Source organism: Malaclemys terrapin, chromosome 3, assembly GCF_027887155.1.
Source record: "Malaclemys terrapin pileata isolate rMalTer1 chromosome 3, rMalTer1.hap1, whole genome shotgun sequence".
Classification (NCBI taxonomy): Eukaryota; Metazoa; Chordata; order Testudines; family Emydidae; genus Malaclemys; species Malaclemys terrapin.
In genome coordinates, this window is record NC_071507.1 from 64,728,805 (window position 1) to 64,754,805 (window position 26,001).

A 26,001-nucleotide genomic window follows, 5' to 3' on the forward strand; every position below is an offset into this window, starting at 1 on the left:
AGATTTTGTAACACCATCACTTCCACAGCTTAACTTCTTTATCAAAAAATTGTTCATGTTCGTATAGGATCTCTCTCTCTCTCTTTTAAAATGAAAAGAGCAGCCCTCCATGAAGATAAAAGGTTGTTTTGCCACTGAATCGAGGACTAAGAAGCATGTCTGATGACATTTTATTCCTGATGCAATGTAGGGTAAGGAATATTTTCTTTTTTACCATTATGTTATGGGCTGATAATTTAATTTGATTCTCAGAAGCAATGTGTTTATCTTTAACAAATAAAAACACCTTCAGAGGTAAATGTAATTATACTCTAAAATGTTATTCTGAATCTTAAGTATGTAAATAAGGGTCATTTGGACTACTAGAAAGATTAAATCCACATTTTAGTAAGAGCAGAAATTCCTGATCAGGAATGCTAAACCATAGCAGATAAACAGCATCCAGGTACCTAATCCCAAAAGGAAAGTAATCTTTTAGAAAAATGCTTGAAGAAGGTACTTGTGTGCACATACATTAAGAACATAAGCAGAACTACACAGTGGGGGTTACCTGTCAACCTTATTTTTGCAACAAAAAAATGGAAAGATTATACGTTATCTTATCAAAGAAATCCTCAAATTCTTATTTTTGATAATGTAAAATATTATGGTCTCTGGGCATAGTACAATAAGAATATCATCTCTGAAGACTGACAGATCTGCATTTTGTGTTAAATATTTACTACTGCACACTGGCCAAAAGCTAGTAGATTAAAAAATGCCTTACCTGCAATGCTAGTTGTACGCATAGCTATAAAGACTGCAGAATTGTATTACGACATTTCTACACTACAAATCACTAAACAAATAAGAGTATCTTCAGTTGTTATTGTACCATGACATTCAATGTTCAACAATAGCTAAGAAATCACAAATGCTATTTCAGTCATTTTCAATTATATGACCATCACTTGCTTGTGTCCAATTTTTATTTCACAAGGAATAAGGCAAATAGGCTAAGGCCAAACTGAAAACAGCTTTTATGACAAAACATTAAATTGGCTTGCAACAACAAAACCAGAGCCATTTTACGTCATGCCTAATTCCACAGCTACAAAACAACTACTACTTAAAATATGAATATAGCCACACAAAGAAAACAAAAACTGAGCCAGATATAACAAATAGAGCATTAAGAAATCAAAAGATCTTTAGTATACAGCTGTAGTGCACAATTTTTTTTGAAAATGTCAAAACTATCTGTTCAAAAGGGCTAGATTTATCATTTTTTCTTTTCCCAGCTAGCTGTCAGAATATCGGTGAAGAGAACTGCAGAAAAAATGGGGACCTCTGCCATCACAACACTAGAAGATGTAAAAAAGCAAGAGGAGAATGAAGAAAAAGAAGAATCTATTTTAGCCATGCTGGGGATAATTGGAACAGTGCTCAATCTCTTTGTGATTGTTTTTGTGTATGTCTACACTACACTTTGATGACATTTTTCAGCATCAATTTTACAGTATACAGTGCAAAGACCCGAGATGGCAAGAATGATTTCTAAATGCAAAGCAATAGAAAACACTGCCTCAAAAGATTATCAAACACATTCCAGAGCAAAGTATCTGGCTAAGGGTACTTCATCAATGACTGTGAAATGCATCAGTAAGCCCAGTTAGGAGTACTAAATTATGTAAATGCAGATCAACAATATTCAACTTCTCATTCATGAAGGATGAAACTCGAACACTGGAAATACAGATAGTATTGTTTTACTACCAATGAACATTCAGGACACAATCAGTGTAAATAAATTAAAATCCAGAAGACAATCGCACCATAGAAGTCTTCATGAAGAATGTAGATTACATATATTTTATTTATTTCAATATCATGCTTTCTATAGATTTGTGATGGTACACCCCTATATAGGTAAGACCAGAAAACAAAAAGTCAAGTAGAGTTTTTATTTTTAAAGCACCATTGTATGCTAAGATTTATACCAATGTATAATGAGTGTGGGGGGAAAAAGCACTGTTATACTAAAAGTACTGTAAAATTATAAATAAAATTTTAACTATTGACTAAATTCTGCAACTTTTGTTATAATGTTTAGTATTTTCTTTTAAGATTTATTAGACGAATGATAGCAATACACATTACTAGAGTTTTCCTCCACAGTGTCATTTCGAGAATGTGTGTGACATGAACAAAATCACTTTGGGCATTTTTATATTGATGCTTAGTTTACAATAAATAAAAAGTATTATCACACAAGGGTAAAGAACAGAATTAACAATTAATTGAACATTTCTTTCTAGCTGGATACTGACAGATTTCTAAACTGTTTGCTCTAAAGTCTCAAGATCAAATTGAATGGGTTATTGCCGAGTTCCGATGTGCACCGTGTTGTACAGAGAAAGACTTAATCCTTGCCCTGAGGAGTTTGCCATCTAAGGCCCGGATCCCACAAAGATCTTTAACTTTTTATACCACATATATTTTATTGCACTGTTTATGATTTAGGCCCAGTACTATACATATGCTTAACTTTAAGTATGTGACCACTCCCACTGAAATCCATGGAACTTGCACATGTTTAAAGGTACGCATGTGTGAGAGTCTTTGGAGGACTGGTTCTAAATCTAAATTCAAACGTATATAAAAGTTTTTATATAAGTACACACACACACACATTTTCCTATTCCATAAAGAAAACTACCTTGAGAACATTAAAGTTACAAGGTTAAGCATTCAAGGCAGGAAATGTGAAAGCTACAAGGGACACAGCACAATTAACTTTAGTTTTTATATAAAACAGAAGTGAGATTTTAATCACCTAGTATTGTTAAATACACCCCTGAAAATTATTACCCTCCAGGATAAATGGAGGCAAGGAAATAATTGTGCCTCTGACAGTGACAAGCACAATTTCTTTCCCAAGCTGTTCTGGGGCAGTTTTGCTACATCCCATTCCTTAATCAAGGCTATCTGTAAATTGATAATCTAGTGCTTTTAGGTAATCTACTACAGTGTACTATACTCTGTGGTGAGCGAGAAATGGCGCCCATGAAAGCCATTTAGAAATAAAATATGTTCAGCAAATAAAGTAAGGACTCCACAATATCCACAGTGAATTAGGCAAAGGCTTCTGCATCTTTTCTCCAGCATATTAAATCATATGGTATTATATGGTATTTATTTGAGAAGGATTGGGGGTGGAAGATGTTAAATTCTGGTTTTTACTATTTTGAGCTTGATAGTGGGTCATCTATAAAGAGATGTCAAAAAAGTAATCAGAAATGAGACTGCACTGAGGGTGGATATAACAGAGGTAGATAAAAGATTTAGGTGTCATCCATATGGTACAGAAAATATTTCATTTTATGACATCACCATAGATATAGGAAGTAATAGACTGTTTGGTAAAAAAATAACTGGAATCCACAAAGTATGTGTATGTGAAAAATAATATCAACCTATTCATGTTGATTTAAGAAACTGTAGCAAAGATTGGGATATTTCTGAATATTTCTAGTATTTACATACTGTACGTGTATATACATATTATAGCATTGATTAACTTTATTTATAAAGTTATCCTTTGGGTGAAGTTTGGGGAAAAATTACTCATACTCATATCAAAGATTAAGGCAGTAATTTTGTTAAGCATTCTCTGCCTTAAGGAAATAGTTCAGACATATTTTAGTGTTTGCACAATGCAAAGTGCAGGGGGTAGCAGGACGCTGTTTTGATTCAGTAGACAGCAATCTATACTTTGAAATATTATTGAACCAGTGCACCAATACAACACTGATGGACTGTGCTGTTTTTACATTTCAGATAAGTCTGGTCATAGCCTTGGGAAAGCAACTATGGTAAAGATCCCATGGCACCATTTACAAGAGTGAGGATGTTAATGCTGCTGTCGTGGTAAAATTTTTCTTTTAGGTAATTACATTCTATCTCCGTTCCCACTGCAGTTTTATTTTACACAATGTTTTTTCACTGGCTGCCTTAAGTTATAAGGTACTATCACTGTAGGACAATGACCCCAGTCTTTGAATTAAAGAATAGACTTTCTTAAAACAAAATGTATCAACTACACCAGAGAATTATCGTATTCAACATACCCATCTGAGACCACAGAGGCAGTTCACGAGGCAAAGAGTTTTGGAGATATAGATACACAAACTCCAGTAGATTGTTTAGAATTTAATCATTGGAAACTATCAAATATATGCAGCGGTGCTGGAACAATTTTTATACTAGAGGTGTGGATGATGGAAACCGTGTATTTGGTGTTTGTTATTACTACTTCAAGCCAGGAGGTACAGCAGCACCCCCTACCCACCCCCAGCACTCCTAGTTCCAGCACCAATGAATATATGTATATAGGTGGGTAAACAAAAAAAATCCAGACTCTGGGAGAAGGGGTGGGGGGGAGATTTCCTCTTATTAGAAGCCATATTTAAGAAAAACATCTATACTCACAGCATATCCACAAACCTGGGGGACTATTGGAAATTAGCAAGCAAATCAACCAGACATAATGGAGGAAGAGCAGAATAGAAGATCAAGGGGGAACAGCAGCAGCTTATAAAGCCTAATGACCAGAAGGAGACTCAGGGTACATCTACTCCAGGATAAAAACCCCACAAGTTGTCCATGTCAGCTGACTCAGATGCTTGGGGCTCAGGCTCCAGGGCTAAAAAACTTCTGTGTAGACATTCAGGCTAAGGCTGGAACCTGAGCCCTGAGATCCCGTGAGCCCGAATGTATACATAGCAATTTTTAGCCCTGCAGCCTGAGTCAGCTGACCTGGGCCAGGTGGGGGCTTTTATCCCTGTGCAGACCTCTTCAGATGAGGATGCAACACTAACATTGTAGTTTCCTGCTAAAGATGTGGAGATTTCCAGGTGGGTGCTCTGTAGAGCTCTTCACAAAACACTTTCTTTCTGCCAGAGTATGGATAGATATATTGTGAATATACTCAGACTTGAGTTATTTTTCAAGCCTTCTTTTACACTTAGAAGGTTGGACCCACCAGCAGACAGCTGTCTGAAGCTTTCATTCCTCTGTTCTCGCCAATAAAAGAAAAGAACAAGGCATCAGATTTCTTGAAGTACTAGGTCCTGTCTAAGCAGAATTGGATGGATTTGCAAACAGGGATGCAATGCCATCCAATCTCTTGGAGATACAAAAGTAATGTCCTAAGTGAAATGATAGGGTAGGATTTTCTGCTATGTTCAAAGTACTATTTTTTCCTTGGGGAGGAAGGTGGAGTCAAGGCCATTTAACTCACTAATCCTGTAGTAGAAGAGACTTCATTTGGACAGGCAACTTTAAACAATGAAGAAAAAAGGGATGTGGGTAGCTATACATTTAGAAGGCTGCTCCATTATGTGCTTCAGAACTAAATTAAGCTTTCAGCAGTTTGCAATGGGAGACTTAGCAGGATGAAACTTCACAACTATTTAATGAATCTGCAAATGTGATGTGATGCTAGACTAGTTGATGAAATTCAAAAGAGCATTCAAAATGGCAGTCTCAATCTATGAAGCATAGAATAGAAATGTAAGGCAGGAAGAGATCTAGAGCCTCTTGCACTATGACAGGACCAAGTAGACCTAGACAGGAGTTTGTCCCCCCGCCCCCCTTTTTTTTTTAAAGCTCCCAGTGATGGGGACGCCACAACCTCCCTTGGAAGCCTATTTCAGAGCTTAACTACCCTTATAGTTAAAAAGGATTTCCTAATATCTAACAAATTTTCCTGCCTACAGATTAAGCCCATTACTTCTTGTCCTACCTTCAGTGGATATGGAGAAAAATTGATCATACTCCTCTTTATAATGGCCCTTAACATGTTGGAAGACTTATCAGGTCGCACCTGAGTCTTCTTTTCTCAAGTCTAAACATACCCAGTTTTTTCAACTTTCCCTTATAGTTCAGATTTTCCAAACTTATTATTTTTGTTGATCTCCACTGGACTCTTTCCAATTTGTCCACAATCCTTCCTAAATTGTGGTACCCAGAATTGGACACAGTACTGCAGCTAGGGCCTCAATAGTGCAGAGTAGAGTGAGACAATTACCTCCGGTGTCTTACATATAACACTCCTGTTAATACACCCAAGAAGTTTAGCTTTTTTTGCAGCTGCATCACATTGACGCATATTTAGTTTGTGGTCCACTATAACCTCAAGATCCTTTTCAGCAGTACCACCTATATAGTTGTGCATTTGAGTTTTCCTTCCTAACTGAAGTACTTTGCATTTGTCTTTATTTAATTTAATCTTGTTGAATTCAGAGAAATTCTCCAATTTGCCAAGGTCATTTTGTATTTTAAAAACCTGTTCTCTAAAGCGCATGCAATGCCTCCAAGCTTGGTGTCATCTGCAAATTTCATAAGCATATTCTCTACTCCATTATCCTAGTCATTAATGAAAATATTGACTAGTAGACACAGGCCCCGTGAGGGCCTTACTACATATGCTTCCCCAATTTGACAGAAAACCATTGATAACTACTTTTTGAGTATGATCTTTCAACCAGTTGTGCACCCACCTCAAAGTACTTTCATCTAGACTATACTGCCTAGTTTGCTTATGAGACTGTCATGTTGGGATTTGTCAAAAGCCTCACTAAAAATCAACATATATCTGGTCTACTGCTTCCCCCATCCACTCAGTCAATAATCCTATCAAAGAAGGAAATTAAGTTTCTTTGGCATTATTTGTTCTTGACAAATCCATGCTGGCTATTCCTTATAACCCTATTATCCTCCAGATGCTTACAAACTGATACCTTAAATACCCTAGGATGAATTTTACCAGACCCTGTTGACTTGAATACATCTAAACTACCTAAATAGCCTTTAACCTGTTCCTTCCCTATTTCTGATTGCATTCCATCCCGATTGTCAGTATTAATGGTGTTTAGTCATCACTAGCCTTTTTAATGAAGACTGAAGCAACAGACACTAAGCCCCTCAGCTTTCTTGAGGTCATCAGTTATTAGTTCTCCTTCCTCACTAAGTATAGGAACTACACTTTCCTTCATCTCTCTTTCTTGCCTAATGTATTTAAAGAACCTCTTCTTATTGCCTTTTATGTTCCTTGTCAGGTGGAACTCATTTTGTGCCTTAGCTTTTCTGATTTTGTGCTGTTCTTCTGTGCTCCTCCTTAGCATGTAACCATGTTTCCATTTTTTGGAGGATTCTTATTTGATTTTCATGTTAGTATAGAGCTACTGATGGAGCCATATTGGCTTCTGACTATTCTTCCTATCTTTCCTTTGCATTGGAACAGTTTGCAGTTTTGCCTTTAATATTGTTTCCTCAAGGAACTGCCAGCTCTCCATTTTCCCTTAGATTTTCTTCTCATAGGACCTTACCTACTAGTTCTCTGAATTTGTTAAAGTCTTCTTTTTTGAAGTCCATTTTCCTTATTCTGCTGCTCTCATTCCTTCCCTTCCTTAGACTCATGAAATCCATCATTTTCACCCAAATTGCCTTCCACCTTCACATTTACTACCTATTCCTCCCTGCTGGTCAGAATCAAGTCTAAAATAGCTGTCTCCCTGGTTACTTCCTCCACTTTCTGGGACAAAAAATGATCCCTGATCAAGTCTCCACTAAGTTCTTAGGATGTATGTTTTGCTGTATAAAACTTTCCCCAACAAATGTCTCGGTAGTCAAAGTCCCCCCATCACTACCAGGTCCTATGTTTTGGATATTTCGGTAATTTGATTTAGAAATGCCTCATCTACTTCTTCCCAATTTGGTGGTCTGTAATAGACTCCCAGCACAACATCATCCCTATTTTTTTAACACTTTTCTCTCTCAGAAACTCTCAACTGGTCTGCCTCCCACTTCCTTCTGGACCGCAGTATAAGTGTATATATCCTTTATGTAGAATGCAATCCCTCCTTCCTTTATCCCCTGAACAAGATATCCCCTGCTATACAAATATTCCAGTCATGAGACTTAATCCACCAAATCTGTGATGTCAATTAAATAATGATTTAGCTTATGTACTAATACTTCCAGTCCTTCCTGTTTATTCCCCAAACTCCTTGCATTTTTGTACAGATATCTAAAATCAAGTGTGAAGACCAAATGCCACACTGGAACTTAGGATAGGTTTTGATAGTTTTAGTGCCAATTAGCTTCTATGTTCAGATCACCAACACTTTCCCCATTGTCAGCTGCAGAATAAGACTCAGAACAAGGAAGACACTGTCTCCTCCAAGGGGAGAAGGAATTCTTATTAGAAGACATTCATAAGGAGTCTTCTTCAGGACCAAGGAAGACAGCAGTGCCATGCCATCAGAAGCAGTGCTAACCAGAAACTTCTCCATCACTGAGTTCTGTGGGTCTGAAACTAAAGTGTAAGGAAGAAAGCAGAAAGGAAAAGATGCCTGAAAAATGCAAGGGTCTCAAAGCCTTCCCAGCAGCCAGCCTTATGTCAGCTTCTTCTAGTAAAACACAAAGACAGAATATTGTAGCTTGTGATGCAGTTACCAGCCTTTATTATAAAGACAGACAGAGGCACCCAAACTCTTCACCTTGTGGGTTCAGACTGGTGTAGTCAGCCTACAGTTCTCCAGACTGATAGATCTACTGTGTTGCGTATGAGAACCAATTCACAGAGAAACCAGTACTGCTAAATTTAATTTTAAAGGTGTTTTTAAACCGTGGTAATTTTTGGTAGAGCCTTCCTGTCTCAGCCCCATTGTGCTATGCACTGTATAAATACGTAACAAAAGACAGCCCATTTTCTTTTCCTTTCCTTTCTATCTTCTGTTCCCTTACCCCACCTTTTCTACATAGACTCTGTGAGCTGCTTGGACTAAAAATGATAATCACTTTTCTCTTTTCTGCCTTCCCTTACCTAAAAATTTTGGCTAGTACTATTTATTTCTTCATACATCTCAGAGGTCCATTAGATCAAATAAAATACCTTTACTATTTAAATACAAAATATAAAACACTCAACCAGATCATGACTCACACAAGAACTAGATGGTGACTCAAACTAGTTGCCATCCACTGCTGGGAACTACTGATGTAACAAACGAACTGTGTTTCATTGCAGAGGTGGCTACTTTTCATCAGTAGATGAAGTAATTCCTGTATTTGAAAAATGATTAGGAATGATCTTTCTGGATAAATAAAATTAAATTAATGGAGATGTCCAATCTCCTAGAACTGGAAGGGACCTTGAAAGGTCATTGAGTCCAGCGCCCCCTGCCTTCACTAGCAGGACCAAGTACTGATTTTGCCCTAGATCCCTAAGTGGCCCCCTCAAGGATTGAACTCACAACCCTGGGTTTAGTAGGCCAATGCTCAAACCACTGAGCTATCCCTCCCCATCCCCATGGATGAAAGATCATATGTAAAAATTATGAAATAACAGTAAAAAACTTCACTTGAAACTACAAATATGAGATATAACTAATTCCTCATTAAGGAAAACATGTTTTGTTAACTTTTTCTTAAAATTTTTAAAACCTATCAAATGAAAATAGCATAATACAAATGTAAATGTGCATCATGTCCTCATTTAGACATGAACAAGACATAAGTATATTAAAATCTCATCACGCACTGAAGTGATGAGTTTCCTTCAATATTCTTTTATAAAAGATATTAATTGTAAATGCCAGCGTAATTCTACACTAAGAATACAAATATAATTGTACATTAAAGTCACTCAGAGTAATAGCTTCAGTAGTATTGTAACTCTGACCCTTATGAATAATGTCTGAATACCTTCACCCTGTTCACAAAGGACTTTTCCTTCTCTGCATTAAAGAGAAAAAAGCAATTAGGGAAATTAATGAAAAATGTCCAATTTACAATTTCAAGGACATCCGGATCACCTTGCTCCTCCCCAGAAAATGATGCAGGACGTCACTGAGTGATCTGCTTGGGTTGCAAAGACCTGTTTCAAGGTGAGGTTTCTAAATGATTAAGTGACATTTAAGTGGTCTTCATCCGCTTATTTATCAATTTCACTTTTATCAGGAACACGTGATCTTTCGCCATATAGATTTTTTTATCTTTTTTTTTTTTTTTTTTTCTTTAAAGAGAGTTAATCTAGAATGAACCTGCCAGAACATATTTAAACCTCAGGAAAACTTAAGATAAATTTCTAGTTGTAAGAGTTGTCATTAAATCAATACCACATGCAACTTACTATTAGGGTATTTCATAAACAGAGGTGCCTGTCAACAACCTCTGCCAATCGAGAGACTTTACAGGCAATACACGTTCTGTATTTGTAGCTAACTATGCTTAAGATGAGTCTGCAAATAAGAAATAAAATTGCAGTCATCACCAAAACACTGAAAGACTATTTTATCTCATAACAGCAGCAGCAACCTATACAATATTTAATTGTAGAGGGAGCAATAGCAACCCCTATATTTTCCATTATAAAAAAAACCTTCCCATTATTTTTCCCCCTTTTTAAAAAAAGATCTCTAGATTCACCATGGTTTGCAGCAGGAGGAGAGTCCTGAGGTAATGGTAAGCATTTGCTGACCCCATGGCCATTCTTTCTGCTGTGGGCAAGTTAAGGAGCTGCTGAAACTGCTATTTTCTGGTAATGTGTTGCTCAATACAGCTTATTCCTGGGTGGATGTGAAAACCCCTGAACATTTTATTAGCACTATGCATGCAATGCCCTAGTTTCTCAGTTTGGATTAGAAGCCAGGAGACCATGAATTCAAGTCATTTCTTCTAGTCACAGTAACTGGTTTTAATAATTTTGTGCCCTTTACAAAACTTATTGGATAAAGCCTCTTATCCCACTGAGAGGTTACAGAAGCTTGGAATAAAAACAAGATCTCTAATAGGACAGACTCAAGTCTCATCTATTTAGATTTGGCAGATTATTTGAGGGGCAGTGCAGTTGAGTACACTTGTTTGTAAAATGGGGCTACTCATACATACATAATACACTCAGTGTATTATGCACGCTCCTCTACTCACATGTCTACAAAGGATAACAGTCTACTTGCGCTCCCTACTAGGGCAATTCACCTTTTAGGTCAAGTGCTAGTGTTTGTGTTGAAGAAACTCTGGGGTTCAAGCCCTGCTGATTGTGTGTGTGGTGGGAGGGTGTAAGAGTTGCATAATATTTGTCTTTTCAAAAACCCTAGAGAAGTACTTACAAATTACAACATTAAACACGCTAATACTGCAAATTCAAGCACTCAAGTTTGGAAATACCAGATTTAAGGATTCCCATGAAACCTTTATTCTGCTTTCTAATGCACAAACACACTGTGACAGTGTCTAATTACATGATCACACACAATTTTTTCCACAAGACACCAGCTTCATTCAGTAGACAGGATGGATGGTACTCAGAAAATGAATCAAGGCTGTGTGGCAAATGAGGCTGTTTGTAGGACCTTCGCTTTGTACAGTTAGTAGGTGTGTAGTAAATGAAGCAGGAAGAAAAAAGATGGCTAAAGCAGTTTGATACCAGGAAGAACTGGGTTCTATTTCTGGCCCCTGTGGTGCTGGGCAAAATCACCTAAATCCAAATTTTCATAGACTATCACTGACTGTGTGCTACTCATATTCTGGGTGTGCACACTTGAGATCCCTCGACCTTCATCTCCAGAGATGCTGAGAGCATTCACACTTGCAACTAAAATCAATGGAAGTAGTGAATGCTCAGCACCTCTGGCAGTAAGGTAGTGTGGTCTTGAAGAATGAGTACAGGATTGAGAGCTGAGAATCCTGACTTTGCCATAGATTCACTGTGCGGTCTTGAGAAAGTCACTTTGTATACTCGAAGCAGTGTTTCAGAGTAGCAGCCGTGTTAGTCTGTATCCGCAAAAAGAAGAACAGGAGTACTTGTGGCACCTTAGAGACTAACAAACTCTAAGGTGCCACAAGTACTCCTGTTCTTCTTTTTGCGGATACAGACTAACACGGCTGCTACTCTGAAACCTGTCATTATGCAAGGCACTGCATTTAGCCGTATGGAGTGGAAATCCATCAACCTCATGAAAAAACTCGTACAGATACAATTTGTTAGTCTCTAAGGTGCCACAAGTAATCCTGTTCTTCTCGAAGCACTGTATATTTCTTAACTAAGTGTCCTAAAACCAGAGTACTATAAAATAATAAATATTCTGAAAAAAAGTCAGGATTTTGTGTGTTTTGAATTGGGTGCCCAATCAAACATTGAGGCACACAAGATTAGTGGAGCCTTGTAAATTCTTCATCTGTGAAAACCCTCCCTAACTAGCAGGGGCATTGCAAAGATGCTCAGATCAGCATCACAGAAAAACCCAGGAGGAAATTAAAAGTTCCATATTCAGTGAAGGGCGTGGAATGGCAGTAAATGAGGTAAGGAGCCAGACACTTGAGAAAAAAAATACTGAACAGCTGCATCATTTCTTGAGCATTGTCCATCCTAGGAACTAAATAAGGCAAGGGTTCTGTAGGAAAAAAATACTATGTTACTGTATAACTAAAGACTATCATCATGTGTATACCCAAGATTGCACAGGCAATCTTAATTCTAATATTTCTAATTTCTGAGTGCTAACTACAACAGTTTTTTTTAAACTAAGATGGAAAAGATATAAACATAAAATGCACAAAAAAACTCCATGAATTATACATGAATAGCACTGGATTTTCATGCAGCAATCCATGAGTGTCTGGTACCTTACATCAGTGGTTCTCGAAGTGCTCACAAAAGATCTAAATTCCTTCTGTGGCACTGTTTGGGAAGGAAATGCAACCTTCATTCGCACACTCTATATTACTTAGAACCACAAACCTTAGAAAAGTCCTTTCTAATTTATAATCCAAAGCTGTTAGTTTCTCTAAGTTGTCTCTTCTTGTTACCTATCCTAGAAAAGCGGAGAACTCCAACATCACTTTTATGATTCCTGTCCATTAATATAATCATCTGTCTTTATACCAAATAATTGCATACTCATTTCGAGCTAGCTAATGTTTTGTCTCAAATATGCATGAAGAGAAGGCAATATTTTCTGGGTGTATTCATTTTCCCAGATCTGTACCCATCTGCACATTTCCTTCTCTCCTTTAAGGAGTTCATACAGGTCCTCTTTTTATCAACATCTCAAAAGCAAACCTTGATTGATATTTTGAGAGTGCAGACCTTCTCAGCTGTTTCCCTAACCCCAAAATAAAAATATTTAGATACAAGAGTTGTATTATAAAATGCCTCCAATGAACATGTAAGTAAAAAAGAAAGCAAAGAAGGTATATTAAAATACATCAGGAAAAATTCAAGAGTGTTCATTTGGACTTACTTGTTAAGTATAATGACAGATTTTTTTGTAAATTTAGTACAAAATACATTAAATAAGGGTTGAGAATTTAAATACACAGAAGTTCCTTGTGAATTTTCAATATATGGTAGCAACTTGTGTTGGTCATATATTTATATTTACGCACCCTTCCGTGAAAAAGAACCACCTCTCCCTTACTTTAGCCACTCCTTGACAATTTTTAAATTCACAACAACCATGAAATATATTGTTCCTATACATCCCTCCTTTCAACCTTCCAATATCCACAATTGGCAATAACCCAGCAACACAACATCTACTTAATTTCTTTAAGATTTCCCACCAGGGCCTTCCCACTCCCTCATGGGGTGGGGTGGGGGAGAGGGTGGGGAAAGAAACAGGCCTTTCTGTATGGCCTGGTCAACAAACTAGGGCTACTTGCTCTTCTATCTCCAAAAGCCACATCTCTTTCATTCCTTCCTATCTGTATGAGCTGTGACACATTCATCCAGAACCTCTAACCAGTAGCTTCTGCCCTTCATGTGGTGCGGGACTTGCACAGGGCTTGGCCTCCCTGAATGACAACCTTGTTCAGCCCCAGCAACTGCCCAGCAGGAGAAGCAGCTCGTCGGTTGTTGCTGTCAGTCTCTCTCAGAGAAAAGCTGTGCCATGTTTCACTGGTTCTGTGCTATATTTTATTGGGTATTCTAAGGAAAGAATAACACCCTGTACTGAATAAAAATTACAATTAAAAATGTTTTTTACAAATAGGATTCTTAACTTCTTTTTAAATTGTTAACAGTACTAAGTGCCACTCAGCAAAACTGACATTTGAACACAGGGGTGATAACTTTGCTCTAGTCCACAGGAAATTTTAAAATTCGTTTCCAGAGATACAGAGCCCTGCAAGAACTGAGACAAAGATTTTTCAAAAATGGGTGCCAAAAGCAGACACCTATATGGGGATTTAGGACCCTAACTTTAGGCACCTATTTTTGAAAATCTTGATCTGAATTATTAAATTCAAACTTAAGTCTATTCAAATAACTTATGAATAGATTCAGAAAAAAATCTAATATGCTGTGTATTACAGAAGTTAATTTATAGAAGGAATAAACCACTTTTTAAAATAAGTCATTTATGGACAACATGGCCCACAGCCACAATTAACGAAACAACTTGTTCTCTCAGGCAAAATTAAGTAAGTTGTTTCCATGGAACATAAAAGTAGTCAGCACCATTTTAGATAAGAAAAAATTCTAACTATCAAGATTAACACCATAACAGGACTTGTATTAGCCATAGTGTTTGAAATTAGCTACTCTGATTTATCTTAAATTTGAGCTGCAAGTTTGTAAATACTTGACCAGAGTGTTCTTGAAAAATGAGATAATCCTATAGTGATGGGTCAAATACTCTGAAATATCCAGAGAAACATTCTTCACATTGTTCAAAATTTTTGTTGATTGAGGTTTTGAAGACATTTTTGGACTGCTTCAGCTCAAAATAACACAGTGCCGCACCTACCACAGAGTAGTTACAGAGAGCCAGCTATACTGCCTTTATTTTGTTCTATATATGCATGGTTTTGAAAAAACATTTGTAAAAAGGTAGCTCCTATCCCAAATGGTTTGTCTTATGCCTCAAGGAATGAAATATTAACATGACACCCTGCAAGCCGTTTTCAAGCTCCAGTGGGAATCCATGACATCTGTGACATCATAACTGAGAAGGACCCAGCTATTGCAGCTTCAGGCGAACTAAACCAGCGTCTGACAAAGTGGGTATTTCACCCACGAAAGCTTATGCTCCAATATGTCTGTTAGTCTATAAGGTGCCATAGGACTCTGTCCCTTTTTACAGATCCAGACTAACATGGCTACCCCTCTGATACTTAAAAGGTACAGAATCATTCATGGCTGAATACCCACTCCCAGTTCCACTTTTAGAGAGTTCAGAAGTAATGGTAGGGCTCACACATTTTCACAAAATGACTATGTTACCTTTAACCAGGATTTCTGGTTAATGCCGACAACTGGCACGTGTATGCACACTAATATTAAGTCAACTATAAATTTCTCATTAACACCACACACTTAGGACAGAAAGATTAACAACTGAAGACCCCAAAAATCCACACTGTCATTTATACCCTTGGTTCACAGCATGAGGAGGCATAGTGGGCAGGGGTAAACCAACAGACACAGCTACAGAACAATTTCCAGTCCCAGGAGCACATATGCACCCATAATGAATATGCTTGGGACTAGCTCTTGAAGAAGAATAGTAAGATACAAAATTGTCAGCTAGAAATGTGATTTTTCAAGGTGATAGCATCTGTAAACAGATTTTTTTTAAAGTAGTTTTGAAAAAGGGATAATTTCAAACTGTGCAAGAGTTTAAAACTCTACAAAATAAAGAAATCACATCAACAGCCACAGCAAACAAATTTCATCTCATAAGACTTATATAAATCTACTATCAAGGAGTAATAAAATATGCTTTTTCATTTTTTTTTTAAATGTCAAAAATAACCCTGATGGAAATTTGCAGGGACTGTCTATTTTGTTCAAGTAGCATGAAATTCTCTTGCAAATGAATCTTTACATTTACCCTGATTTTTGTCAATAACAGCTCTGCTTTTCCACCAGGCTCATTTCAGAGAAAGAAATGCAATATGCTTAAAAAACAAAAACAAAAAACCGAACAACACCACTTTACCTGAATCGTTACGGAGGTATGACGACATTGCTGGAATGAGACAAGACTGACTGAGTAGCTCTAACAGAACTGATGGAAGAGCATTGCTGTTTTGTCCTCTACCCTCATGGCTAGTCTGGGTCTCTCCATTTGATATGCTACCTGCAGGATTTATGTAACTAGCAAGAACCTGAAAATTAAAATATATTGAGATGCTTAGTCAAAATCTGATGCATTTTAGAAATAACAACTCAAATTGTCCATATCTACTTAATGGCTGGCTTGTTATTTCGCCTATTAAATGTTAGAAGTTACTCCTTCGAGCTCAAAGATGATTTAGATAGAATCCTATACAGAAATTACTAGATCACAGTTTATTACTATTTTTGCTAAATTAAGAAGGTAGAGTAAGCATTAAATAAAGCCACTTCAAATTATTACTCAAAAGCTTAGGTTTAAAAAACCCATTCAAAGCACTAAATTGCTAGACATATTGTTGTGTGTCATTGGGGGAGTTCTGACACTCCTATTAGAATAGCTACCTTCTAAATACATCCTATCTCCAGTTTAATCCCATGATAAATCCAATTTGTAAATCATATGGCAAACAGTGAAGACAGTGAGAAGTATCTGCCCTCTCAATAGTATGATGCATAACCTGTTGGATCTTAGACGATTGACAATAGAGAATACCTTAATCATCAACATCTAGCAAAGAGACTGCAACTTTTACTGTTAAATATGGACCTCACTAGTTATCCATGCTTCAGTCACTTCTGGTGAGATTACTCCCTGCATGGGGCTACACCTGAAGACTGCCTTTGATCTTTAGTCAGTGAATAATACAGCTGCTTTCTTCCTTGTTTGTGTAGTGAATTGTCTTGGAGGGAGCATGAAGCTTGTGTTCTATCATCTACAAGGACTTCAATTAGTTTCTTGGAAACTAACTGGAAACTATTGGTTTTTTACCTATTACATTTTATGTGGCTCAGGCCTGAGCCACCTTAAAAACTGCCTCTCCCTTGTGCTCTATCCTAGTAGTAAAGATTAGTGAAGGCATATGAGCTGACAGCTCCATGAGTTAAATTTGTACTGACTGCAGATAGGATTTCTTATAAAAAGGGCCCTGGGCTCTGGAATTCACTCCCTATGTTTCTTAGCATAAGCTTGTTGAATTTCATGGCTTGCTACTAGGCTTATTTAATAGTTTGTTTTCCTATTTTTTTTCCTTCTTCAATAAAAAATGTTTGATAGGAGACGGATTCTTTTGCGTATGGACGTATAATAATGGTGATCTAACAGAGTCCTTTAACTGACAATGTGGCAGTTTATGTATTTAAATTATGCATTTTTCTTTTTCAGTTCTTAAGAGTATAAATACATTTTATAAATGAAAAAACGCAATATGTATATCAGTTGTAAACTATATACTTCTTTGTCAGATTATGCCATCAGCCTCAAGACATTCAAACTTTTGCTTGGCTCTGAAGTAGTAGTAATTCCCCTATGTCTGAAAACAGCCTTTTTGGACAATTTGGGTAATAAGAAGGGACTTAAAAAAAAAATCAGTTACCCTTGCTAATGGTGGAAAAAAAGGAGGAAATTACAAAGAAGCCTATTTGGCAAACTAGAAATTAGTCTGTTCCTAGGCTCCAAGGTCTGCTTCTCTGATCATCTGCCTTTGCTTTTGCCTGGATGCCAATAGGTCTACATGGGAGTATAAAAGCACCACAGAAATCTACTAGAAAATTCTTGGTTCAGTGAACATTCAGAGCTGTCCATGTGCTGACAACTAAGCACATCCGCTTTTGTGTTCTGTTCTTTTTATGGATCACCATGATAGAGGTTATAAACTTATAGGTAGATCCTCCTCCTAGGAAAAAAAAATCTGTGTTTATCATTTAAACTTGAGCTTCTTGTGATCTCTTGCTAATTTACGTTTGCCACATTCACTGTATTACCTGGTTGAACAGAGACATGCTCTATATACTCTCAAGTGGTCCTGAAGGTCCAAAAGCATCAAACTCAGTCTATAGAAAGCAATGCTCTGCAATCTTCCTCACCTTGATAAAGTAACTGGTGTGTTATGATAACATAGAAATACTCCCCAACCTGAAAGACTGGCATGCATTCTCATTTTTGGTGGTCAGGAACAAACCCCTCCCCCAATCATATAATCACAGGGGCATCCACCTTTGCTACAAAGCTATTATGCACATCAAGCTTACAACCTCCTGTTTTCAGCAACTTAGCCTGAAAATGTCTAACAAAACAGCTGCACAATTAATTACTTGAGGTCACAGGTGTATTGCATCAGTCTTTAAGCAAATAGCTTATTGGAATTTTCTGCTCCATCTGGTTCAGTCCTACACTTTCATACATTCACATTTGTTATGAGAAAAAAAGCTAGACTTTTTTTTAGCTGCAACACAGGAAATTTTTTTTTTTTTTTAAACTATAGGCTCACAAATGGCTGATGGGTGTTTCAGCCTAATAAGTAAAATACTTCAGATACTTGAGTGACAAAGGGGTTAAGAATACAACTTTTTTACAGGCTTAACTATCTTATCACCACATGCATGAATGCCTATATGGGTTATCTATACTTCACCATTCCATACCTGCAGAAGACAGGTGACATGTTCTTCTTCCAGCCTTTGTTTAGTCAAAGCTTGTTCTACATCCCATCCAGAAGCAGTGGAGCCAGTTCCAAAGCCAGTACCCTTAGCCCAGTAGAGTTGCTGTTCTTCTGTTGATACACTGTTGTGCGTGCTCGACACCTGTGGCTAATAAAAACAAAAAGGAATTATACATCATATTGTCCAAGTCCTTCAAAATTCCTTCTGTCCTTCAGGAAAGAAGGTTTTTTGTTGCTTTTTATTTACTTATTAAAACAAATTCATGGACATTGTGACACTGCACCCCATATTCTTCGCAGTGATTTTATTAGGATATGATTATGACATAATTATGATATATTTTATGCAAGATAAGCCATGTAAGGTGTCTTTGGAAAAGTTATGATTTGCTGAATATGATTATCCTATTTGTATGCATGTATCATTTTTGTATCTGAAGTTATGAATATTGACTATGTATCTGTAGTTCAAATGTAGTTACACCTGAGTAATGCCCACTAGACAAGATGCTTTCAGTCTAGATAGTGTGTGAGGAAGGCTTATTCAGGGCAATGGGCCATTAGGAAAAAACAATAGGCCTTAGGAGAAGTTTATCTCCCACCTGGGGAGCCTTTCTGAAAAGGTTACAGACAGCCTCCAAGTAATGGCTGCATCACTCTACAAAGACGTGTGATGAGACCACATGACTCCAGACTTCATCTTGGGATGTCAGTGTTTTTCTAGAGATTGGTCTGGGAAATAAGCTTTGAAACAAAGGGTTCCTACCCTATGCAAAAGCTATACAAGTCAGGGAGTGACATCATCTGGTGTTCTTCACTCCTCACACAAGACGACTCCTGGAAACACCTGAGGAACAAAGACTGAACTGGGGGAAGTGTTAGATCCAGGCTAAAGGGATTTTTAGCCTGTGAATGAAACACCTGGGGATTCCAAGCTATAAAGCAAGTGCAACTTGCCTCTTAAGAATCTGCAGCCTGCTTGTATCATTTCTTAGGGTGAGAATCTGCTATTCATATCCAATCTATTTAGCACATTAAGCTTAGTTCGCATTTTTTATTTATTTGCTAGGTAATCTGCTTTGATCGGTTTGCTATCATTTACAATCTCTTAAAAATCTATCTTTTGTAGTTAATAAACTTGTTTTTGCTTTATCTAAACCGGTGAGTTGGGGTAAAGTGTATGGGAAGCTTAGCTCAGAGGTAAATGGCTGTTGCATATTCCTCTCCACATTGAGGGAGGGGGTGAATTTTATGAGCTTACGCTGTACAGTTCCCTGTGCAGTGGAAGATGGTATAATTTGGGATTTATACTCCAGAGGGGGTGCGTGCCTGTGGATTTAGGTGTTGCCTTAGCGGTAGCCTTTCAGGGGCTGGTCAGAGAGCCTGCATGTAACTGCTGCTGGGTGTGTCTCTACCAGTATGTATGCTGGTGAAAGTGCAGGCTGGAGGGCTTGTCAGCTTGTCACAGCAGTACAGTGTGAGAGGGAGCCCAGGTGGGTGGTTCGGGAGAGCTCAGTGGTACCCCAGTTCCAGGTGGCACCCCGGGGGGGAACCCATGACAAACATCCATTGGAATTCAACCCCCAGGACAGGAAAGACTCTGCAACGCTTCTGGATTTCTAGTACAGAACCAAGACTGTAAATCATCCCATGTGCTTTTCAGCTTGCATGGGACAGTAAATCATTTTTCTGTTCACTATAATCACGTTGGCAATAACAATATTTTACAATGTACACTAATGAAGGGTAATTAGGATCACATTAAACGATGCAGCTCTACAACTAGCACTAAAATCTAGCCAAGTTTAATGAAAATTATAATTATTAGACAAATTTGGATGGAAGATAAATGTCATTTCAAACCTTTCTGCAGGCTGCTAAGACTTGGATTTTGAAACTACACGAATTATCTGTGAATAAACTTGCTAAAGTAATAAATCAGGAGAAACAGGGTATAGTCCCAGCTCTGCCACAGAATTCATATGTGGCCCAAGTCACTTAAACTCAATGGCATCTCACTTTCTACTCCAGTAAAATGGGAAAGTAAAATACTTTCTGACCTTGGAGTGTCATGACATTTATTTCACTAACTTTTTAGGAGGTGCTCAGATTGCTTATTCTTATGGTGCTCATTACTGCATTTAAATAATAAAATAAATTTAATAGCAAAATAGCATGAGATTAGTATGTGTTAACATGTGTTAAAATATAAATAGCTGCCAGATCTTAGATGAAAGATCATATATAGAAGATAAGAATTCGGAAAAGAAAATGTGACTGATGCCTAAAGTTATGCACCTAAACATATATTTAGGACCAAAATAAGTGACCCGCCTTTCAGAAATACTGAGCACTCACAGGTCCCATTAGAATTACTGAGAGCTTTGGGTAATGAGCACTTCTAAAAAGCAGGTCACTTATTTAGGTGCCTAACGTCAGGTGCCCCATACTGAAAATTTTGGCCTATGCCAAAAACTGGAGATGACTTCATTTTCTCTTCTGATTTTCACCTTTTGTGTTGTTTCAAGTACAGTAAAGAGAATGAGGAAATAAAGCTGTTAAACTATTTGTAATAAAAAGCAAATACCACTTATGTAATATTAAAATATATAAACAGATGGAATTACAAGTTTTGAATTGGAAAAAACAAGTCAAAAATATATTTACTATGCATCTTAGAAATCTTTTTTACTGCTAGAAAAGGAAAAGCAGTAGCATTTTAAATTATAACATTTTTACACTATATAAATATATCATTATGGCCTTTGCAGTAATATATTGGCAATGCTTTGCATTCATGATTTTAATTTTAAATTGGAATCTAAAGTCACTTTAATAGTAAAACTACAATGTGCCCAAACTCATTAAGATGTTACTATAGATGAATATGCTATCTCTTTGGACCTTGAGCTCTTCAGGAGAGCCCTCACCTCAAGAATATAGGCTTCAGTACAAGCTTGGTGAATCTCTCATTTCACTCTCACAGGAGGGGGTGGGAAAGCATACAGCATGTAATCTATGTGAGGGCATCTGCTCCTACTGAAAGAAAATCCACTTCGCTGGTAAAACAGTGATCTAGTTTCACATTTCTATGATTTGCGAGAGAGGTCTACTTCCAGGTGTTTGAACTGCTTGGTCACTAGTTCAAAGATTTCCTAATTCAGATGCCATACAGAATCGTTGGTGGGATAGCTACTCAGCCAATCCTCCCTGAATCCATCAGTATCCTGTATGTGCACTGCTCTGAGTGATGAGATACTCTTCTCTGCCCAGGACAATTTCCCTTGCTTCTGAGAGGAGCTGTGAGCTTCTGATTCCACCAATTATTCAGAAACGTGACCATGGTGTGGGCCCATACTGAACCAAAACACGCTCGCCTCCAAGGTAGTGGTGATAAAAACTTTGTAGTGCATTAATTTCTGTGAACTCTAGGAAACAGATACTTTCTCTTTTCCATGTGGCATTCTCTACATGTGACTGTCTAGTTTTCCAGGTGTGTTCCCCACTCAGCAAGATGGGCATTTGTTGCAAAAATGGAAGGTGAAATGGTTGGACTTTCAATATGTTTTCTTGTCCTCAAAACCATGCTTTGAGCATCTCTAGTCTCTCCGTGCCAGAAGCTTGAAGTGGATAACAGGGAATGGATCACTTGATTACCTGTTCTGTTCACTCCTTCTGAAGAACCTGGCATTGGCCATTGTCAGAAGACAGGATACTGGGCTAGACGGATCATTGGTCTGACCTAGCATGGCCGTTCTTATGTTTGGTTCACCAACATTCAGAGGGAAATAAAAATACTGTGCCACTCAGTATTTGTGCATGATTTTGCATTGTATCTGGTGTGTGGGTTTAGACCCTAAACAGTAGTTTTTGGAGAATTCATTTACTGAGTTGCTGCTCTGGATGGAGGTTTGATTAAAATAGCATTTAGAAATGATGAGCATTTTTGGACCAGAGACTTGCTAGGATTATTACTAGCATCACTCTGAAAACCCCGGTAGCTGAAGATGGATCAAAAAGGCACGGTCTTGTGCTAGAAGTGCAAGGTTATACATTTCAGAAAGCTACCATGACAAGATCGTAGGGTAATGTGGAGACAGACATCTGCCAGCTCAATACACATGGAAGTCTCCTGGATATAGAGCAACTATGACTGATCCTAGGGTTATCATCCAGAATCTTGCTTTCCTTACCCATTTATTTAGTCACTTCACATCAATGATCACTCTGATACCTTCTATGTATTTTTGATTATACAGAATATAAAGTATACACTGGTGTACATTTAGTCTGAGGGAACTGGTTCTACAGCTCTCGGCTCCAGGAGGTGAGCTTCCATTTTCATTATTACTTGTGCTATACCATATCTTGACTCTGAGTGGATTAAAAAGATGAGGTGGAGCGTTATGTGCCAGCCAGTTGTATAGGCTGCATTACGCACTTCTGAGGTTGAGTGGAGATGTACTGCTAAAATATTCTGCTTTCTGGTCTGATACTGGGTTTACAGCCCATGAGTAATGTGAGCTGAGCTATTTCTGGGAGAAGGCTAACGTTAACTTTACCTGATTCATGAACATCAATTCTACTACTATTTCTCTCTAGAATAGGTTGGGTCTCTTCATTAGTATTTCTGATTGGTGTAGGAACGGAAGAACATCTGTGTTAGGTGTCTCAGTCTCTTCTGAGGATCACAAGGGTGTGTGTGTGCGTGTGCGCGCGTGCGTGTGTCTTTCAAACTATTGTGATTCTTGACTGTCTTCTCCAGTTCTGTTTCCTTCCATAGGACAGAGAACCCACAAACATGTAGGTTGAACCTTAATTCGATCCCCCTGTGTGTATGCATTATGATACTGTCTGACTCTATGATCAAATACTAGTTTTCTTCCCACAGGATGCCTGCCTCATTCAGAGCACAGAATGGACAATACTCGGAGAATTAATTGGGACTGTGCAGTGGAAGAGTCTATTAGATACTCCCCTGCCCTACCTCACTTGTGATGCTGGACAAGTCACTTAAAATTTTTTACAGATGGTCCTTAACTGTGTGCGACTCATCTTCTATTTGCCAACTTTGGGATACCTGAGCATGATTTGTGGGAGTGCTGAGCTCTCACAATTGCAACTTAAGTCAGTGGGAGCTGTGCTTTGAACATATTAACTACTATAAAATATTAAGTTTTCTGAAAATTCAGGCTCTAGGCCCTTTGGCTTTAATCTCACTGTGCCTCACTTCCCCATCTGTAAAACAGGGATAAAATAGCACTTTACCCTATCACCGAGTTATGAAGATCAATTCACTAAGGTTTGTGAACCACTTATTGAAGAATGAAAATCACTTAATAAATAATTCTGTATTCAATGTAGGGTTGGATAGTGTGCAGTATATAAGACAGAGGCAAACATTGCCTAGTGAGGATAAAAATATTGAACAGCTACACATTGACCATCTTGAGCACTGAATAAGACGGGAATCCTGTGGAAAAAATACTATGAATCGTGTAATTAAAGACTGCATCATAATACAGATGCACAAGCAGCCAGAATTAAATTTCCGTGTCTGACTCTGCAATCTTTGCATTCTGGTAAAGTAAAGTAATTTATTTTTAAATGTAATAAGCCTTTTAAGGTTACTGAAACATGTAAGCAGCAGTAGTTTAGCAAGGACTTTCAAATTACTTTTGCAATTCACTTGAATTCTAGTTCTCAAGAATTCATTTTAAAGAGCTACAGAACATTAGATTAAGAAAGATGTGTGATGCTACCCCAGCAACAAGACTTTCATAGTTACTAAGTCACTGGAGCTTACTGCAGCTAAGTACGTCACTACCCAGAAGTTAAACTTACCTCTGACTGGTTGGGACTAGAGTTGGGCACTCTCGGGGCATGGTGGCTCAGAGCAGATAAACAAGCAAGTATAAGATGCACTGCCCCAATTTCTAGTGCCATGCGCCTAAGGAGTACTCCATCATCAGTAGTCAATGGTGTGGTGCTGAACAAACTGCGCAGCACATGAAATGGAAGAGTTGGAAGCACATTAGCTGAAGGAGACTGCAGGATATGACCTAGGTTGAGAAAGTATAAAAACATTAAATATTTCCTTTTAACAGTTCAGCACATAAATGTTCATCTTCGCAATGATTTACTGAAAATATCCAGCTATATTTCTGAAAACATTAAGTCTTCAGCGGAATGTATTATTTTATTCTGAGCTTCGTTTTAGCCAAACTTCTGGTGGGAAATATGGGCAAGAGATATGAACTGGTTTCCTTTATGGACTAGGCTGAGACCAATAAATGCACATAATTTGTGATTAAAAACAAAATTTAAACCCTTATCTCCAAGGGTGAAAAGCTAGTTCATTAACAACTCTCTCACTGCACTAAATTATGTATTTGGTCATATTTTTTATTGTAAGACTGGATTACTCTGTAAAGTTTAGAGAAAGTTTATACAAACAGCTGCCCCACCAGGAAGCCAGTGAGAAAAACCTCTCACTTTTTATTAACATATTTTTAATGCTAGGATAAACTTTGCAGTAACAAAAACTGTAATGCCGTTCATGAGGGGAGTACACAATGAAACAGTAGCGATTCAATACATTTTCACTACAGGACATTAAAACTAAAATTATGTTTTACTAGATAACCAATGTTTGAGTTTTGTACTATAATTTTATTTTTAAAGTTAGCCCTACTGTATCAAGGGGAGAAGAGGATAATGATTTGTAAAATCATAGTGTAACAATATTCTTGCCTGTTAATTAGATGTACATAGTTAAAACTGTCCAATTTTATGTAGTCTTCTGCTCTATTTGACTCAATAAAGTGATTTTCTAGAGATTTTTGCTTTAAAAAATAAATCAACACAAACTTATCAAAACATCTAACTTTTTTTTTAAAGGAACAAAACAGACTGCTGTCTAAAAGAAGGCGAGAGCAAAAAGTCCCATGACTGCTGTCTATATGACAAGAAATGTAAAGTATTTATTCTCATTTTCTATAGACTCCCAAACTCTATACATAAGCCAAGCCACAAGGGGATGGTAGAAAAACCAACTGAGAGAACATTGATACACTATTTGCCTCAGAGGTGTGTTTAAAGGATAATTATTTTGGGCCCTATCATAGATTTGTAGATATAGATCTTTACATTATGTAAAAGAAGCAGGCTAGCCAGGAGAGTTGAATGGTTCTCCAGTCAGTTTACTACCCAAATCTGAAGGAAAATACCCAGATATCAAATTTCATTTGTTATTTGGCTCACTTTGTCTCCCTCAGTGTGCACAAGCTTACAGAAAAAGCAACACGAAATTAAGAGGCAAACAAAAGTCAAAGTTCATGGACTAGCTGAGCAAATTGGGAAGTTTATTGTCCCTCCCTCTTTTGATTTGTGCAG

The 26,001-nt window shown here is 37.5% G+C and overlaps 1 protein-coding gene across 1 annotated transcript in view; it reads right to left on the bottom strand.

Moving 5' to 3' along the window:
- The window catches only part of BIRC6 (baculoviral IAP repeat containing 6), a 310,956-nt gene that overhangs the window by 73,920 nt on the left and 211,035 nt on the right, over nucleotides 1-26,001 (bottom strand). Inside the window, 3 exon segments of the mRNA XM_054021501.1 lie at nucleotides 15,990-16,158; nucleotides 18,590-18,754; nucleotides 24,451-24,668. Coding sequence (XP_053877476.1) covers nucleotides 15,990-16,158; nucleotides 18,590-18,754; nucleotides 24,451-24,668 — 552 coding nt within the window.